The sequence below is a fragment of the Centruroides vittatus genome, unplaced genomic scaffold (genome assembly GCF_030686945.1).
Source record: "Centruroides vittatus isolate TY-2023 unplaced genomic scaffold, ASM3068694v2 contig_717, whole genome shotgun sequence".
Classification (NCBI taxonomy): domain Eukaryota; kingdom Metazoa; phylum Arthropoda; class Arachnida; order Scorpiones; family Buthidae; genus Centruroides; species Centruroides vittatus.
The window spans coordinates 3,049,675-3,069,600 of NW_027122456.1; the positions used below are offsets into that span (position 1 = coordinate 3,049,675).

The window sequence follows — 19,926 nt, forward strand, 5'->3', positions numbered from 1 at the left end:
GCTCGTGCTAGCTTTTGTATCAGTTCTTTTTGGTACCCATGTGCTATCGCGATGCGTTCTATCTTCTGTAGCTCCATCCTAGTATCCTCCAATTTGGAGGGGTGTGTATATGCCCTTCTAACTAAAGCGCAGAAAGCTGAGATTTTGTGTGTGTACGGGTCGGCTGATTTTGCTGGAATAAACCATGGGATGTAGCCAGGTTTATAGTATATACCCGTTTCAATCCTTCTTCCATTTAGTCTAATGTTGATATCCAAGAAGTGGGCATTGGTGGTAGATATACCCATCGATAAAGTTAGAACCATGTTTCTGCGCTCTGAGGGATCTCCTCTTGACCAAATGCAGAACACCAACACATCGTAAGCAAGCCCTCGAGCTGGCACATCTCATGTGTTATAACTCCATATTTCAGTTCAACAACAGAGCATATATACAGAAACGTGTGGTGCCCATGGGCAGCCCACTTTCAGGCGACTTATGTGAACTGGTCATACGTAAATTGGAACAAACCATCATACCACAATATAGGTCCAATATAGTTATATATAAAAGATATGTGGATGACATATTTATCCTGTGGAAAACGGAAACGAACATCAATAATTTTTTAAATCGCATGAACAACAATCCATACGGGTTGACCCTTAAAATGGACCAAATATCTACCACCAATGCCCACTTCTTGGATATCAACATTAGACTAAATGGAAGAAGGATTGAAACGGGTATATACTATAAACCTGGCTACATCCCATGGTTTATTCCAGCAAAATCAGCCGACCCGTACACATATAAAATCTCAGCTTTCTGCGCTTTAGTTAGAAGGGCATATACACACCCCTCCAAATTGGAGGATACTAGGATGGAGCTACAGAAGATAGAACGCATCGCGATAGCACATGGGTACCAAAAAGAACTGATACAAAAGCTAGCACGAGCCTATTCCAGACCACGGGATACGCAGGGTACAACCATTACGCAGGCAGATCGGATTCAGGAACCGGCCAGCCGATACACGGTGGTAGAGTACAATCGGCGGTTACAGTCCTTATATAAGGAAATGGCAACCAAAACTGGTACCAGAGTGGCGTACAAAAGGTCCCAAGATATATATAAATTATTGCGCAACGCCAAGGACAAAATGAACCCGCTTCGAGCTTCAGGTGTATACAGTATTCCAGTGAGAGATGACAGATTTGGGCGTGAATTGGTATACATTGGCTCCACTAAACGTTCCACCCAACAGAGAGTCAAGGAGCACGAATACGATATAAACCATGCTCGTTGCACCACCGCCTTATCCACCTACGCCACCAATCCAGAAGTCCACGTGGACCTATCCAGCGCCAGGCTGATAAATAGAGCCTTTCAAACGGAGGACATCAGGGCCCTCGAAGCCCTGGAAATATACAGGGTCGGCCGAGTAGGGAAATGCATAAACTTTAAAGACGGCAACGCCCTTTCATATGCATGGCGTTACGTATGTGAAGAATACGAAACGGCAACGCCACATAGCGCATGCGTATATTCAAAATTAGATTTGAATATATTCTAAAAGTTCCTCGAGGATTAATTCAAATAATCTGGAAGCCAATTCTCGTTTGTTCTTTGGTTCGATTAACCTGAAGCAGACCTCGAGTGAGGCCGAAAACGTTTGTTGTTGGACACTAAAAGTAGTACCGGATACAAAGGTTAGAAAAGAGGTTACGGATTAAATAAACCGGTTGTCAGACTAGTAGATTGGATGGTATATTGTATTAAATTGGACTCCCGATCAAAATATCTGAGCATACTGTTACCAGTGGTAATTAGTGTTGCGAGGTTGCTGGAGGCACAGTATTTTTGGTGGAAAATTTCAGGAGAATGATGTTTTACATTTACATAGTGTTGTTATAAGATATTGTATCTAAGATGACAAGCTTAAGCTTGGACTTGATATCACACCATATTTAGTGGGAAGATGTTCAGAGTTTGAACTAGTGTAAAAACTTGTCTAGGACTTGATAACAGTGCAATACCCAAGCGTGACTAGTGCTGGATTACCAAGATTGTACTGAAAGGATTCAGGAGATAACTGGAAAAGTGCACTTTTGTAGGTTAAGTAGAACCTATCAGTAAGAATGTCAGTTTTGTGAAATGATCAAAACTATCAATTCATGCTTGTAGAGAACAGACCAAGTTAGTCAAAGGTGTGGTAAATAACTTTCACATCAACTCAGGTGTAAGATGGCTGATAGCAAAACAAATGATGATGATTTGCAGCTAAGAAGTCCTGGTGATATCCCTGTCAACGACAATGGCTATGACTACCTTCTAGTTGAGTAGAAACATTGGGTAAGGGTATTTTTTTAACTCTTTCCACCCTGTGAGCACTAAGGGTTTTTAGCATGCCCACAATTGGGCAGCTGGATAGTGAGGGACGGGCTCAACAATCTGGACAGACCACCCCAAAAAATCCCTGGTTTTTGACCCATCTGGATTCAATCTCGGGTCTCCCAGAGCAGTAGGCTGTCACCTTCACTGCTCAGCCGTCCGACTATTGAATTGGGTGAAGGTTACCATCATTTACATGAAAGTTAGTGAGATGTTATAATCTTGATTCTAGCCTGCAATACCAAACATACTGAGATAAAGGCAATTATGATGCAGAGAAAGAATTTGGATTTTACTGAAGTGTTTTGAAAAGACATTCATAACAATGTTCAGAAGATACTCATTGAGTTATTTAAGAGGCAGAGAAAATGGGTTTTTATGATCGTAAAATAATATAAGTTGTCTTGAGTTAATGAGGAGACATGGCTTGAAAAATAGGTCCACTTTGCATCTACTAAGCTTAATAAACAGGACATCATATCATATTCCCTCTCCAGACAAGTGAGGAAAACATGGGCACAATTCAAAAAAAAAAAAAAAAAAATATGATGAATGGTGATGAACGATGATTAGCGAGGTTGAGGCTGAAGTTGTGCAAAAACATGTATGTCGGACGTTCAGTGCCACTTTTCTGTAAGCCTAGAAGTTTGACAATGGCATTTGGAATCTCAAGCATGATTCCATTGTCAAACTTCTAGGCTTACAGGAGAGCAGCACTGAACATCCAACATACACGTTTTTGCGTTTAAACTTTGGCCTCAACCTCGCTATTATCATTCCTACTATGGTAAAAAGAACACTAATTTAAACAATGTGGTGTTGCTACTAAAAATTTTTGTCTTTGACATAGTATCACAGCTTATGAAAATTACAAGGATTATTTTTACCAAACCAAAAATATCACTCCTATTTCAAAAGATAAATTCTAAAGGATTTTCACAGAAAAGTACAACATTAGCATATGTCTGCTTGGAGCCAATGAGGTGAATCACCTAACTAAATGTCATCAGTAGAAACATTAAACAAGGCATTGGAACATCATCATAAGAAGCCAAAGTAGATAACTGTAGTGTGTGTGCTTTTAGGGTACTAAGTAAGGAAGATCCAGAATTGCTGCTAACTTGGAGAATTTTGACTTTCAGCAAGCATTTTCTACACCAAAATTAAGTGTAGGTCCCATGTTTTTGGATGTATTTCATTTCTAAAAGGAGATATGGGAAATGTGTGCTCGGTCACACATGCTTCTCTCAGTTAGCAATTATGTGATCAGGAGACAAAGGTTGCATCAAAAGCCTCTAAGTAATGCAAATGGAAAGTTTTTGACCACTTTAAGATTTGTAATGATATTCCAGTATATTTAAACTCAGTGTGGAAGATGAGCAGAAGATACTGTCCTGAAGTCTGCATATCATTCTGACTGCTGGTTTCTTGGTAACGTGTCCAACAGTAAATATAAAGGTAAGACTAACTGAGGTCATGGCTTGTATGGAGTGAATTGCACTCCACTCAACCTAGTGCAAGAAATTATGCTATTAAATTTGAAATGTTAATGCAACAGTCATGATTGATATCAACAAATTACTGTTTTTATAAAAGCTTATTGTAAGGAGTAAAATGAATAAAGAAAGTTAATTAAAATAAGTCAAAGTGCATTTTGGATTTCTTTTCTAGAACTTGTACAATATTAATGTTAAACTGTATATGACATTAATTTTGGACAAAACTTTTTAATTTGTAACAAAAAACAAACTATAAACAAACTAAGCCAGTAAAAGTTAATGATTAAATCAAAGTTTAAAAAGAGAGAGACATTTGTTTGTTGCACTTTCTGAAACTGTTAATGTATCAAACATGAAAGTGACATATGCTGTTATATTCAAATACTCTATTTGACACACAAACTAATGAATATAATTAAAAATTATAGGATTTATTCTATTACTTGCCTTTATTTATATCATACTTTTTCAATTATATTGAATATATTCTTTATTAAACCTTTTTATTTGCAGTACTCTCATCATTAGCTGATTATGATACCCAAATTAAAGGAGAACAAAATCAAACAGAAACACAAAAATTTTTTGTTGTTGATGTATAATTAAGATAATTGTATAAGCAGAATTTTAAGCAACTTGTGGATGTAACATTTGGAAAATATCCAAAAATTGTTGTAATGTCTATATTAATTTGATATTTTGAATGTATATTTAAGAAACTGTATTACTTGTGCACATATTATCAGATGATTTTGCACTCCTGTAAATATGTAAAATTGGTTTGTTAAACAGTACATTATTTTGTGTTTAATGGAATAAATTTTATCTAAATAGAGCAATGTTTGCACCTTTTATCAAGCTAATGCATAAAGTTGTCCATTGATAATTTAATAAATATCAAGCAATTTTAAATGTTTTAAAAATTTTCTTCAATTATTTTAATGCTTTGTAAATTTTTTGTACACTATAAATTATCTGTCCATATTTTCAAGAAGGAAATGCTTGTCCTTGGCCATATTTCCCTTTTGAATTATTTCTAATCATATAAAAATATTTATAATTCTTATCTTAAAAAGCAGTGATTATTTCTGAGTCTGAAAAATGAGCCATTAGCATTAGTATATTTTATTTATATTATATAAATTAAAATATAATTTTCTTACTTAGGATTGTTACAAACACATGGCAGAAACAGACTGCAAAGTCACAAAACCTGTGCTTCCAAATGAATGTGTGTAAATTTGTATCATTACAATTTAATTTTCAATGCTTTCATATGTAGTTAATTGTGCAATGTACATTTATAAAATTAAGATCCCATATATTTTGTTATATTTTTATAAGTTGTTATTTATGTTAACCTTGTGAATTTATGCTAAATACCTGCATCAACTGAAATTAATTGTATAGATTCAATTATATAATATTGTTGCAATTCTTTTGTTATGAGATTTGTGAAAATGTGTATGATTGAATGAATTATATACAGAAAGTTTGTCATAAGCCCTAATATTGATAAATATTTCTTAAAAAAATATTGATTTTGTTGTTTATAATTATCTAAAATTAATGTTTCTCAGATACATTAATCTACAAGTTAAGATTTGAAAAATTCAATGAAAATATTTTTCGTAAAGATCAACAAACATTGCAAAATAACTTAACTAGTAAAATTCATAACATGATTTAAAAACAATGATATATATCTGCTTTATACTGTAATACAATTCAAAAAAATGAAAACTTTTAGAAACATTTTAATGTATAAACCAAAAAATATTTTAGATATTTAGCCAAAAACATTTCTATAAAATATATATTTGGCTTCCTTAATATGCTTGCTGTAATTAAGCAGGCATATTTCTTTTAAAAATGCTCAAGTGCCAAGAAAAACAAGAATGAATTCTAAAACATCCTGAATTGATATATATATATATATCAAAAAATGTAAATTATTATATATATAAATTATAATAAATTACTTTAATAATTTAGTTATTGTAAAATTATTGTCATTCCAGTAATGAATGGAATAATTACATATACATCTTGTGTACATATGTAAAATTTAACACAAATTGAGCGTACAAATGCCAAATGTTCAGGCACAGTAATTCAACAATGCTATTAACAAATGTTTTCTGTATTTGGAATTTTGTCATATTGATCACGGCATTAACTGATGATAGGAATCTAGTGGTATATAAAGTTTTTACTATCACTTCATGCATTTGTAGTTCTAACAACCTATATCATATGCAATTTAAATGTTAATGTATTTGTTATGGGTTAAATTAAGTATGACTAATAATAATTTTCTTTTAATGTCAGTTTACATCTTTTTAGAACTATTAAACATTTGAATAAGCAAGTTGTGCATCTTCAAAATGCTTCAATACATCTTAAGTTAGCTAAACTTTAATATAAATCATCAATACATGTTTGTTTAAGCACATTTATTTTCTGTAGAAATTTTATATTTGTTAACAAACTTATAATCTATTCTTTAATAGTGGAAATAATGATTTGTGTAATTTTCCATTTTTGTAATCATTGCAAATATATAAATATTAATTTATTTAAAAAAATAAATGCATAAAACAATTTTATATGGAAAAAAAAATTATTAAATGTAGGAAGAACAAATTGCTGTCAATGATCGTTTATCATTGCCAAATTATTTAAAACTTTATCATGTAACTTTAAACTTATATAAAGGGTGTTCCACAAAGCAGTAGCAATATTTTTATGGATGCCTAGGGAATTCAAAAAAAAAAAATGTACAGACAGCCCTTCAAGTGAAATTTTTCAACACTAGAAGTAAGTAAAGTTCAGAGTAGTTATTCCTTAAGATGTTCTGTAGCACTAACAAGTAAGTGCTATGGAAAAGTCAATCTCACATCCCTTCAGTTTCTGTACTGTACTAAAGAGTCAAGAAATGAAAGTAAACATTACATTTTATAACTAATATAAAAATTAATTTTTAATAAAAGCTCTTAAGAGAGAACTTTCTCAGCATTCATAATTTACAAAGTTAAAAGCTGGCAAGGGATCTTGCATTGTTTTTAGTATAAAAAAAAGTAAAAAAAGGTTGAGAAACATTACAGGAATATTTTATCTCCTAAATATTCTATATACCCTGAAAATTAATAATTACATTTGAAAAATACATTTCTTATTAATTTTTGGAATATATACAAATTTATAAAAAAAATTACAGTCATTTGTTCAATACAATAACTCCTTGATATTCAATTTTTACTAAATATGAAAGTGGGATAAATATATTTGGTTTGTGAGACTATCTTATAAAGTCTCACAAACCAAAGGGCAAGATGGTTGTTTTTGCTAAGACATTTGATCATCTCGTTTATCTGACCAGAGGGCAACGGAAATGCCAGGTGAAGAGCTGGGTTTTTTTTCTCATAATTAATCTAATTACTTAATTGACCCCCCAAAAAAAATCTCACACAACCTTAACATAGATGTTGGTTATTGAAAAAGTTTGACTGAAATAAAAATACATGAAAAATGTAAATCATATATTTGTGCAATTCTGGAAATCTTTCATCTAGTTGAAAGAGACTATCTGTTTTCAAAATCATGCATTAACATAATAAAATATTTTATTATTTAAGTAAATATGATACTTATATAGATTTATTACTACTAATAATACATCTAATTAAATAGTTTGCTACTTTATGCAAAGATGACATACACAATTATAATTTTTATTAATTAATAGATCACTTTATTAATCTGAAAAATGCTAAATTTTTCCTATCATTACTTATTATATACATATATTTTCTCTCTACATAAATATAAAACAGTATTGATTGTAAGTTATCATCTACTTCTGTACTGACAACCCTTGAATTATTTTGATTTGCAAAAATGCCAAAATTTGGCACCAACTAATTTTAAGAACACATTAATAGTGCATAATTTTCTGAATAGATTAATTATTTAAAAAGCAAAAATTACAAGTACATATTATTTATTAAAATGTATATTTATGTAAAAAGTTATTAGAAATACCTACATACAGCTTTAATTATCAAAATCTAATTTATATATGAAAATATTTTGGAGGCTGGAATGTAATTCATTCAAATAACATTATAATGCTTTCTTCAGGAAATTAACTTCTGATCTACAATGGGGTTAGACTCTATGCCTTATACATCATTATATAATTAGGTAATATATTTAAGTTGATACTCAGATGTGTTTGTTTACTTTTTCTTTAAGTTTAAGAGTAATCACAACAACTTTTATAGATGAGAAATTATATCAAATTTTCAAAAAATACCTTTATTTTCAAAGGACTAATTATTATATAAAAGTTTATATCATTAACAAAAATAATGTATGAATTTTAGAGAAAATATGGTTTAATATACCAGTACTTAATGCTGTAAATGATAGAGAGATACAATGTACAAGAATTTTAACTTTAATATATGAACACAGTTTAATATAAATAACAATTTTAAAGAGTGATCAATATTTTATTTTATTTTTTTATTAAGTAATTATTAAATATTTTAACAAATTAAAAAAATAGAATATATTTCTATGATTAAATCATGTTTTTTGAATTATATATGAAATGAAATTAGAATATATCAATAGTAACAATTATATTTTATCAATTACAAGAGCATTTACTTCAGTTCCCTGTTGCAGCATTTTTAAAGTTTCATTGCATGGTGGTAAAGTTAATAATGCATTAGCCTTGTGCATACTTGGAAGACGGCTGCTTATTTGATTGCCAGTAACAACTGCCAATGGAAGGTTTGAATTAGGCTGCCAAAAAAGATGAGCTCTCTGATATTCTGGTCTTGGATCTAACTGCACATCTGTACTGAGCTAAAAAAAAAATTGAAATTTGTATAGATATGCTTTAGTTATATAGAAGAATATATTTATTTAGAAAAATCAAATTTTTTGGACCGAGATAAGAACTCAGTGGAGGCACTTGGTCTGTTCACTTTCATCACAAAATAAGATTGTGTTGTCTATTTATTTTTCAATCAGTATTATTAATTGTGAATGTGTTGAATAGATACTTCCAAAGTAAAAGTGCAACTCTTGGTTGAATGAATAAAGTAATAATGCACCATTGTAAGTTTTAAGAGATAATCATATGAGAAAAGAAATCAATTTTGATCTTTGTTCTATAATTCATGGTCAAAATATTGCAGGAAAACAAAATTTATCTTGAATCCGTTCAAGCCTTAATATCCATTTTTTTAATTATTATTATTATTAACAACTTCAAAAATAATTTGAAAATCTCCATTTAGCACATCCAATTAACTACTTTCTGAAATTATATTTACAAAAGTATCTCCATGATTTAATATATTATAAAAATTAAAAATCAACACTTTTATCCTTGAGAATGAATTATAGTCTTAAAAATATTTTTAAAGAACAAAAAGTCGCATCAAATTTGGATAATCTGAAAGAAGATATCAAGAAAGACTTCGTTCCCAATCTATGCAAGCTATTGCAAGTTGCTACAGAGGCCTGCCTGAGAGTTTAAAAAAATTTCATAACCAGCTATCATATGATATCTTAATGTGGCTAAAGACCACAATAGTCTAAAATTAAGGAATACACAATTAGGTAGTGAGCACCACAAATGATCACCTTTCGAAGAATTATGAAGAATGTTTTACAACTATTGACATAATATGCACATTATGGGAACAGTAGTGCCAAATTTTCTCCAAGCAGTTGAATTTTGAAGTAAATTTTTTTCTCATAAATCAAAACCACATCCATAGGATAGTATGTATACTAAATTTGGTTGAGATTTGCCCAATAGCTATTTCTGTAGAGAACTCCAAATACCTGCTCTTTAATTTTGATGACCCTGTACATTTCAATAATAATCAAAAATGGTTGCATTTTTAAATGATGTTATAGATTAAATATTAAAAACATTTTTTGAAATATAATATTTAACTTAGAACATTAGAACTCAAGAAGATGATAAATAAAAATATCTGAGATTTCATAACTTTATAATAAAACAATACATTACAAAAATTACTCTTACTTTTGCTTTTATAAGAGTTGGCATTACATTTTGATAACCACTGATTTTTCTAAGAGCAGGAAATACAAACAAATGACAAGTTACTGTTGCCGAAACCGGATTTCCTGGTAAACCAAATATTAATTTCTTCTTTCCATTATAATTAACAGTTGCGAATGTAGTTGGTTTTCTGTAAAATAAAATATTTTTTCTTGAAGCATATGTGAAATGTTCAAACCAAATACAGAATTTTACTGAGTTCTATAAATAATTTTAAAATTACTTCAGTAAATTTATTAATAATTATATTTTTATAAATTTATTATTTTAGATAATATATTTAGCTGTTGATAAAAATGATTGATTAAATAATTTTAATTTATTTATTTATTATTATATTAGTTACCATTATATTCACAAGTTTCCAGAATGTGTTTTTGAATTCTGCCACCAAGGGTGTATGTCTTGGCAGCCATTAAGATACTGCTAGTTGTTAGTGTAGGTCTGCAATTTTTAGTTTTTCATTGGGTGACATGCTTTATAAAACCAGTTCAGGTAGATATTGTGCAGTTATTGGCTTCCATAAGGGCCAATGTGTTGTTTATAACTGATTTGAAGCTGTATGTAATGTACACAAAAACCTGGTGCATCTAGATTGTCTATGAATTTGACCGTTCCAGTTACATTCATTTCCATGCAATAAAAATTTAAGAAGAGAATGGGTAATCAGCCATGCATGTACAGTACTGTACATCCAGCTAGATTAATAACTTTTCCATCATAAGACACACACGTCACTACAGAATGATTACTTGCATATAGGGTTTGTGATGGCACTACATTTGTCCTAAGGACACAAGTGTTTTGTGACAATTTATTAATTAATTAAAATTTCATCTACTTTACCACTTGAAAATTAATTATAAAAGGTTTTCTTAATTTTACTTTAAATTTTTTCCAATGAAAAGGAAAAAAAGCATACTACATGCATTATGGGAAAATATCTTAAAACTGATAAAAATTTAAACTCGTGTAAAAACAATTGAAAATACCCTCTTTATAATTTAATATATAAAAACCTTTACAATTACTAACAAAGTGGACATTATGAACGAATTTCTATTAGTAATTTCAAAATCAGTTATATTCACAATTCCATAGTTCTTGCAGTATCTTAATGGCAGCACGATGGTGGCACTACAATATGGGAAAATACACAATTCTTCTCTGGAAACTTGTGGATATATTAATAAATAATTTTATTACAGGATTATACAAATTATACAAAAATGTATATTCTCGATTAATTTTATTTCACTTCTCTATTTTGAAGTCTAATATAATTTGGAATTAAATTACACAATGCATCTGAAATCATCTTGCAATTCTTGATGCAATTGATGAATAATAAATATCACATTAAAAATTTATTAAAAATAAACAAGCAATTATTTATGAAGATAGCATCATAATGCTGGACTGCAATTTTTAATCTTTTAATTTAAAAAAAATCATGTGACTTTCAGTTTAGACTGGAAGTTTCTGTATAGTTAATCAGGATCTTTAGCCCCTAAGCTTTCCATATCTGGTCTGCATTTTAGTGATGTAGCCAAACATCATACTTCTTCTCATAACAATCAAGTCGTATCAGTCCTCTAACGCTGTACTGGAGAAAATTTTAAACTGAAATCATGTCTTCCATTCTAGACTGGAAGTTTGAATATAGTTAGAGCCTCCATCCTTAGCTTTCCATATCTAGTCTTGACTTACAACTATCAAACTCTGTTCAAGATTAATGAACAGACAGATGATGACAGTGGGCATGTATAGGTCTGTAATTTGAAAATTGCAGCCCAAGTATTACTGATCAAAATTCTTATACATAAAAAAATTGAACCTTTACTGATATTGAATAGGATATTCCAATTTCAATTCTACAGTTTATTTTCAAAATACATACTAAACAATTTGGTTAGCCACTAACAGAGCAAAATATTCCTTAACAGAGTTAATTATTCACCTTAATTTGAGTTTTCAAACTTGTCTTACATTTAAAAAAATCTTGTACAATTTACAAAGAAAGTTACATCAACAGAAATTTCACTTGTGTTATTTTTTAATTTATGAAATTTAAACCTCAGTTATTTTTAAAAATGTAATAGTATGTAAATAAAAATAAAATTGCATTAGTTATAATTCTTTGAACATTAAACAATTTTACAGGCTTCATTTTTTGTATTATTCTGAAAGTAATATATTATTATTATTAGATAAACTGAACAACTTTCATTCTAATTTATATACTACTGCTAGAATAATATTAATATGATAAAATAAAGTAATTTTTATTTTATTTAATTGTAGTAGAATTTTTCAGCATACATGACATTTTGATAAAATACAATATATCAAAAATTTTAACTAAGCATCTGGTCTGCATTACCTATTATCTGATAGTAACTCTACTTAGCATTGAGAAGAGTTTTTCATTTTCAGAAACTTTTTGATAACATTTTTGTGTTATCAGAAGTATACATTTCATCTTTTATTACTATTATAGAAATTAGATTAGATAGAAATTACTACTAATAATTTTATTTTTATTTTTTAAATATACAAATATGCAAAAGATGAAATCATCTAATTTAACTCTAAATGTACAGTATGTATCAGAAAGTAATTATTTTAAGCTAAACAACAATAATACATTGTATATCAAAATGCTGGGTAAGATTTTTAGCAAAATGGATGGAATAACAGAATCAAACCCTTGATGAATATCAGTGTTTAAATAAAGTATTTCTTTTGCAGTTACATAATTATTTAATATTTATTAAGATTCTATTTAAAAGAAAAAATATAACTAAATGCATATTTTTATCTATTATTACTCTAAATTATTGATGTTTTAATTTAATTTATTATCAATTAAAATATCAAACTTTCTTCTTACCCTGGTTTCATGAAAACACGACCAAAATGAATTTTTGCTTGAAAATCAGCTAATAATACTTGTTTTATTATATCCTACAGAAAAAAACTCTTAAATACATATTAATAGAATCATAATATAGAATTTCAATTTAGTTTTACTGATAAAATGGAACACAGGAACACAAAGTCATGTGGCAGGCTGACTTTTATTTGAAGACCATTTGTAATAATTAGATTTTAAATTATAGCATTCACAGAGAAAGATATTTTAAACAATTTTACATATTGAAGTGGAGAAGAGCATCCAAATAAAAATTAAATCTGCCACAAGACTGTTCCCATGTTGTGAAAAAGATGAATGTGAAGGTACTAAAGATTCTTTTGTATTAATTAATAAATAGTATAATAAATTATACAATGGCATATTTTTGTAAAATATAGCTAATGTTATATATTAAAACTACCTTTTCTCCCATTGAAACTCCTCCAGTTGTGACAATTACATCTGCATTTTGAAACATTTTATCCAATTTCATTTTTATATCTTCTGGACTACAAAAGTTTGATTATTATTAATATATTTTGTAAAATTAAATTTTCAAAACTAAAAAAAAAATTAAAAATTTCAAATTTAACATATTCATTCTATCAAAATTATTTCAAGCATTTAACTTCAAGTAAGTATTATATCAAAGAAAATGAATAAAGGACAATATTTAAGGAAAAGATTATTATGTAAAATTTTATGTAAACATTCAGTCTATAAATTATTTTTATCTGCTTTTGTTTAAAATACAGTGTAATCCCAATTTACAAGTATACCTTGTTCCTGAAAACCACATATAAATTGAAATTTCATAAATAGGGACAAGCTTTTCCATTACTTCTTACAGCCGAAATTTGTACCTCTTACTGATATAACCCACTCTCCCTATCCATTTTTCCCAAACAACATTAAAGTGCTATAAAACTTATATTTACCTATCAACCAGTAATTATAACTGAAATAAAATAAAACTGTTGATTAGTTCCTTTAATATTGGTGAAAAAACAAAAATTACTTGAGTTCTTTACAAATTAATTCATTGAGTTTAGTTATAAAGTCAATTAAAATATTTTACTACTACAGGAAAAGAAAAAAACTTAATTTGATTGATTTATTAAAAAGCAAAAACTTCCATTTAGAATTTGAATAAAGTCTCTCTTAGTAACTATAGTTGTTGAGAGATTTTTTTATTAAATTTTAAAAATGGAATGTCAAAATTGATATTGTGAACAGACTGTATACAGCATTCTGCTATTTGAAACTATAAATAAATATATATATATTAAATATAACAATATTATAATAAATAAAAATACTTGTCTTTAGCAATTCCTCCATCATAGGTTGGAAAATCTTCAGTTTTAAATAATGCTAATAGTGTAGTCTTGTTACTATCTCGAATAACTCCTTCTTTTAAAGAATCATCACCAGGTTCAACAATCTAGAAATCATTTAAACCATTAAAAAATAGCTTTTATAAATAAAAAATATAGATCTTCAATACTTTATAACTAAAAACAAACATTTCTTTAGCTTGTTAAAAACCTCAAAAATTAAAATATCCTTCAGAAAACATTTCAAGAATGGTTATTACTTAAAATAGAAAGTCAGTGGGGTTAATTCACAAAATGTATAAAAAGCATTTCAGAAGATATCATTTAAATGGTCTCTAAACATGTGATTATTGTTCTTTAAAGAATGATTTTAATATATATTAATATCTAGAAATAAAGTCAAACACTTTTAATTTTTATTTGCTCATCTTTGTGGTTATATTTTTCAGATGCATTTTAAACAATTTATTTTGATGTACTCAGCATGTTAACTAACTGATCAGAATTAGTCAATATATTAAAAAAAATTGTAATAGGTTTTTAGATAATACAACCATTACTATAATTTTAAAGGCAATATTACGGCAATTTGCTGTTTTAATGTTCTTGAAGGGAAAATGCAGCTATTAAAAATGTAGTATTAAATAACATTTAACATTAAAAAATAAAACACAAAAGTTATTTATCTATTTTAAATTAAACAAAAGTTAAATTTTTAATAAATAATTAAATGTAACAAATTAACAAATGCATTTGTATTTTTAAATATTTTTATTTTTACAAAAATATTAAATGTTTACCTCATTTCCAGTAGACAGAATGCCAATAATGGGCTTCTTATATACATTTATATTAAATGGACCAACTGCAGCCAATATTCCTAATTCAGCAGGACCAAGTTTAGTTTGTTTAGATAAAATTAATTCACCTTTTTTTATATCACTTCCAATTAGTCTGAAATAATTCAAAAATATCATTTTGAAAAACATACTGATGATAATTTGAAAAAAAAAATATATATAAATATGATTTTAAATGCATCACCTTATGTCTTGCCCAATTTTAGGTTTTGTATGAATAACAATTTCTATTTCTGTTTTTCCCTAATATGAAACATAAAAGTAAATAAAATAATTTGTGCTATTTTCTAATTTTAAACTGTAACCCAATGTATTATAAAATAAATAAAATTAAAGCAGCTTCATTAATATCAGTATTAATTCATAAATGCACATTTACAAATATTTGGAATTAATAAATTTATTAATCTGCAATTAATTATTACATTACGGAAACTATTGATAAATAATGTGCATCTTTTTTACTTATTTTGAAATAAAAATTATTGTGATATGAAATTTCATATAATTTCTTACATTGAATGCCTTAAAATGCTAATTTAAAAAAAAGAAAAAAATTTAGGTATTCTATTTTTACTAGTACAGTGCCTAGTGGTTTTCATCAATACAATCCTACTATCTTGCATCACATCATGACATACTACATATTTTTGTAAATTTAAAACAATTCTTTATAAATAATATTAGCTTTATATAGATAAATGAAATAACTAAAAATAATATTAAGAAAATAGATAAAGAAAATCAACAGTATAACAAAAGAAAACATTGTAATTTTAAATAATGCAGAGCAGAAAATAAATTCATGATGCTTAAAAATCAATTGTTCATATGAAATGATATTTGATGAGACATTAAGGGTGTTTGGTATCTCAAAGAAAATAAAATATTTTAAAATTTTCAAGATGTTTCTGGTTATAAATATATAACACATCTACTTGAAAGTACCATTTAAACTTTATATATATTTTGAAGCAAAACTCAGTTTCTACTTAAACATTTTGTCAGTCAATAAGTCAATGAGGACAATATAGCTTTATACATATGAATTTTGAAGCTTAAAAATTAATTTAACTTACATCATCAGTTTGATTTGTAAGTTCTGTATCTTCAACTTGTACAACAGCATCAGCTCCTGAAGGTACAGGTGCTCCTGTACTTATTCTTATGCAATTTCCTGACATCAATTTGTATTCATCAGGCTAAATTAAAAATCATGAATAATTTTTAAATATTGTGCATAATTAGAAATTCTTTTGTTAAAAATAAAATTTGCAAATATTATTTTAACATAGATTTAATTACTGTAAAAGTTAATGACTTTTATAAGTAATAATATTTAAATAAATAATATTGCATTTGCCTTTTAGGAATGCATATCATATCGAAAAATAAAATTATATGAAAATTCCAGATCTTTCTTCATGAATTATCTATCTTTCTAGATTAAAAAACATAAAATAAATGCAAACACTTCACACAATTAAGGAATATGGAATACATGCTTATATTTTATCATATAACCTAATAAAATATGTATGAATTTTGTGTATATAAATTTAAAAATTGGATTATATTCAATTCTCCATTATTGAGCAAAGTGAATTTCAAATGAATTGATCAATATGAATAAACTTATAATACAGGACAATTTTAAAATCGTTCTCTATTTTCAAAAGTATCTATAATCTTTATTTCTATTATTTAATTACCAAATGAATTCTGTACATAAGTATGTCCACATTTTTAATCATAAACTTGCAATTATATAGCTTAAATAAACAATTATAAGTTAATTCATACTGAAATAGGTTTTTGAAGATACAATATATTGAATTTTGAAATTAGTATATCAATTTTAAATGGATTTTGTACAGAAATGGCTTAATAAAATCTGAACTCTTATTATTTAATATGTTTTCAATACAAAATGAAAATGCCTTAGAAATGTGTAAAATAACTTTTTATTTCTCAACATTTTAAATGTTACACTATACAAGATAAGAACACAGTTTATCCCTATCCTTGTTCCATATCACATATTTTTTTTTGTATAGTGTATGTTTATTTTTGTTTATTAAAAAAAGTATAAACTTTTTATTTATATGCAGTTTGAAATAAATACTTTAAAATATTTGTTTATATTAGAAAAAATTTTCATATAATTTTTCATAACTTAAAACATTAAAATAAATCAAAATGTTTCATTTAACTTTGCCATTTCAAATGGAGAAGTTAAATGAATGGATTATCAGTTATTATATTAAACATGAAATTTTTAATTATGAATTTTTATTACATTACTAAATTATTAATAAATTGAATTAAATTATAAAATGTAACAATTTTAACAGAGTAGCTGAATTTTATTTCTAACATTTCATTAGATATACCTTTTTTCCAGCAGTTACATCCCCTAAAACTTTTCTTTTTCCATCACCATCTGAAGCTAAATTAAATGCAATACAAAGATTCATAAATTGAAATTCATAAAATTTATTTAAATTTCATATAGAATTTGAGAAATAATAAATAAACCATATTAAACTGAAATATTTTATCTATTTTCTATCATACTGTTTTTTTTTTATTACAAAAAATTTTACAATACAATATTGTTATTTTATTTATATTTAAAAATAAAAATAGAGTTTTCATTCACTAAAAATATTTGTTCTTCAATAAACATCCTGCATGTTCCTGTTAAAAAAATTTCCAGCTAAATGCAATATTCTACTGGAAACGAAAAATATTGAGTCCAAGTTACAATCTAGACATTACTGATCTAACTTATTATTTTAAATAAACACTTATTGAAATAGATAACTTTATTGTATAAATATTAAAAATAACTTCAATATGTATGTAAAGTGAATTAATATATAAATGTATGAAAACATAATCGATTGTGTAAATAATAAAAATATTTACTAATTATCTAAACAGTCATTTACATTTATTTTATTGTTTTCTGTTTAAAGTTTTCTTAAGATCAGGTTTTTTTTTATCTATTCTCTTTTGTGTTAATTTTTTTCTTTCATTATATTACTGTATGCCATTCATTGTTCTTCCTATCTTTTGAAACTGGAATACATCTAGCTGAAATTTCTAATATAAATAAGAGGTCCTAACTTAATTGTAACTTTACAAACCAAAATAAAATTTTTATGTAAGGTGACCTTATTTTAAATTATTGTAATATTATTTTGTACAGTACACAAGATACCTGTATATAAATATTTTTTCATTGTTATGTTCATTTAAAAAAAATTTGATATAAAATCCTATTGACATTTGTAGACCAATAGTCCATATACCAACAGAATTTTTTATTGTCTGTTGGTTTGATCATTTCAATAAAATCCAACAGAATTGCAAAAAAAATTGTTATTGGTTTAAATATTCCTCTAGAATACCAACAACAACAGGTTTCAATTGGTTCCTATTTTTTAACAGAGATTTTTTTAACAGACATTTGTACTAAATAATGTTTTCAATTCAAAACGGAATTCCACCCAGTATCATATAACAATATACTTAGTTTAATGATAATATATAAACATCATTCGATTTAAAAATATTATTACCAATTACTGCATATCCATCTTTTATGGAAGCAGGAAATGGAGGGAGATTATCAATTGCAAAAATATCTTCAGCCAAGATAAATCCAAGGCAATCTAAATGTAAAAATAACATATTAATCACTATATTAAGATATAAAAATTGCTGTAATAAATTGAATAAATTTTTTTCAAAAATTTTAAGTTTGATATATTAATAATCACTAAAAAACTTCAAAATCTTTAAAGATAGCACATGGTCTCTACTAAATACTCTGTTATTGCCTGACTGCCTATAAATTTAGCCTGACCAAAAGTATCACAATGGATATCGTACACAGGCTTCTCAAACACTCATAGTATGATGGTCAACTTATGTTTCTAAGTGAAAATTGTTGTTTGATTAAAAAGTAGATTAAATTATACAAAATGTTTACTAACCATATTTTAAAATTACAGTTGAACTTATCTATCTTAAACATGTTTATCTTAATAACCTTTCTATCTTGAAATTTATTTTTTCTCCTGCATTTTCAGTCTAAATTCAATATACTATCCATGTTTATCTCAAATAATTTTTCTCCTAAAACCTTTATATCTCAAATGATGGACTGAAGTGTCAATTGCAAATTCAAAGCTCAGTGACTACACTTTCTTAACTATAATTTATGTTATCAAACATCTCTTGGAATGGTTTCATAGTTACAATTAATGCTGTTTTTCTCGACTGGCTATAAGTTTGGCTTGTGTCTTATTGATTGAAGAAAGTCAGGCATCAGAGACTATTGACAAACTATTTCTGTTAAGGTATGTCAAAAATGTTTTATTTATACCTAATACAGGTACTACTGTACTTGCAGGGACTACTGTATTAATAAAATATCTTAACTCCAATCAAACCTGTAACTGTTCACTGTGTATGAACCCCTAGATCTCAAAACCTGGACATGTGTGTGCAACCCTTGGCATGCTGACAATGTCTTTTTGACATGCAACCAGAATTCATCTTATAATATCCAACATTTTTTAATATATTTTTTTGTGTTTGTAAAGAATTTATCAGGTTTCTAGAGTATATATATTTTTGATTTTTTGATTATTTGAAGAGATTATCTTAATACTTAAGACACCAATTAATAATAATATTCCAAAAATTTAGATTGGCATGGGAGAAAATTTTGCATCATTTTGTGATTTTGGCACACTTAAAAAGGTTGTCTAGACTGGCCTAGGATATGACAGATATTATTGTAAATACCATC

The 19,926-nt window shown here is 27.2% G+C and overlaps 3 protein-coding genes across 9 annotated transcripts in view; 1 reads left to right on the forward strand and 2 right to left on the reverse strand.

Annotated features, from left to right (window-relative positions):
• Positions 1-5,409, forward strand: part of LOC136980691 (centrosomal protein of 170 kDa-like) — a 65,331-nt gene extending 59,922 nt beyond the window's left edge. For all 4 annotated transcript variants that reach the window (XM_067276867.1, XM_067276870.1, XM_067276869.1 and 1 more), the window contains one exon: positions 4,386-5,409. In XM_067276867.1, the coding sequence (XP_067132968.1) occupies positions 4,386-4,474 (89 nt within the window). In that variant the 3' untranslated portion in view covers positions 4,475-5,409. The remainder of the gene's footprint in view (positions 1-4,385) is intronic.
• Positions 1-19,926, reverse strand: part of LOC136980687 (dynein axonemal heavy chain 2-like) — a 647,596-nt gene that overhangs the window by 465,277 nt on the left and 162,393 nt on the right. The gene's annotated exons all lie outside the window — the stretch shown is intronic.
• Positions 8,397-19,926, reverse strand: part of cin (Molybdenum cofactor synthesis protein cinnamon) — a 34,985-nt gene continuing 23,455 nt past the window's right edge. For all 4 annotated transcript variants that reach the window (XM_067276877.1, XM_067276876.1, XM_067276878.1 and 1 more), the window contains exons 11-20: positions 18,689-18,781; positions 17,495-17,550; positions 16,181-16,303; positions 15,286-15,344; positions 15,042-15,195; positions 14,224-14,348; positions 13,326-13,413; positions 12,881-12,954; positions 9,949-10,117; positions 8,397-8,750 (exon numbers count right to left, since the gene is read on the reverse strand). In XM_067276877.1, coding sequence (XP_067132978.1) covers positions 8,520-8,750; positions 9,949-10,117; positions 12,881-12,954; positions 13,326-13,413; positions 14,224-14,348; positions 15,042-15,195; positions 15,286-15,344; positions 16,181-16,303; positions 17,495-17,550; positions 18,689-18,781 — 1,172 coding nt within the window. In that variant the 3' untranslated portion in view covers positions 8,397-8,519. The remainder of the gene's footprint in view (positions 8,751-9,948; positions 10,118-12,880; positions 12,955-13,325; positions 13,414-14,223; positions 14,349-15,041; positions 15,196-15,285; positions 15,345-16,180; positions 16,304-17,494; positions 17,551-18,688; positions 18,782-19,926) is intronic.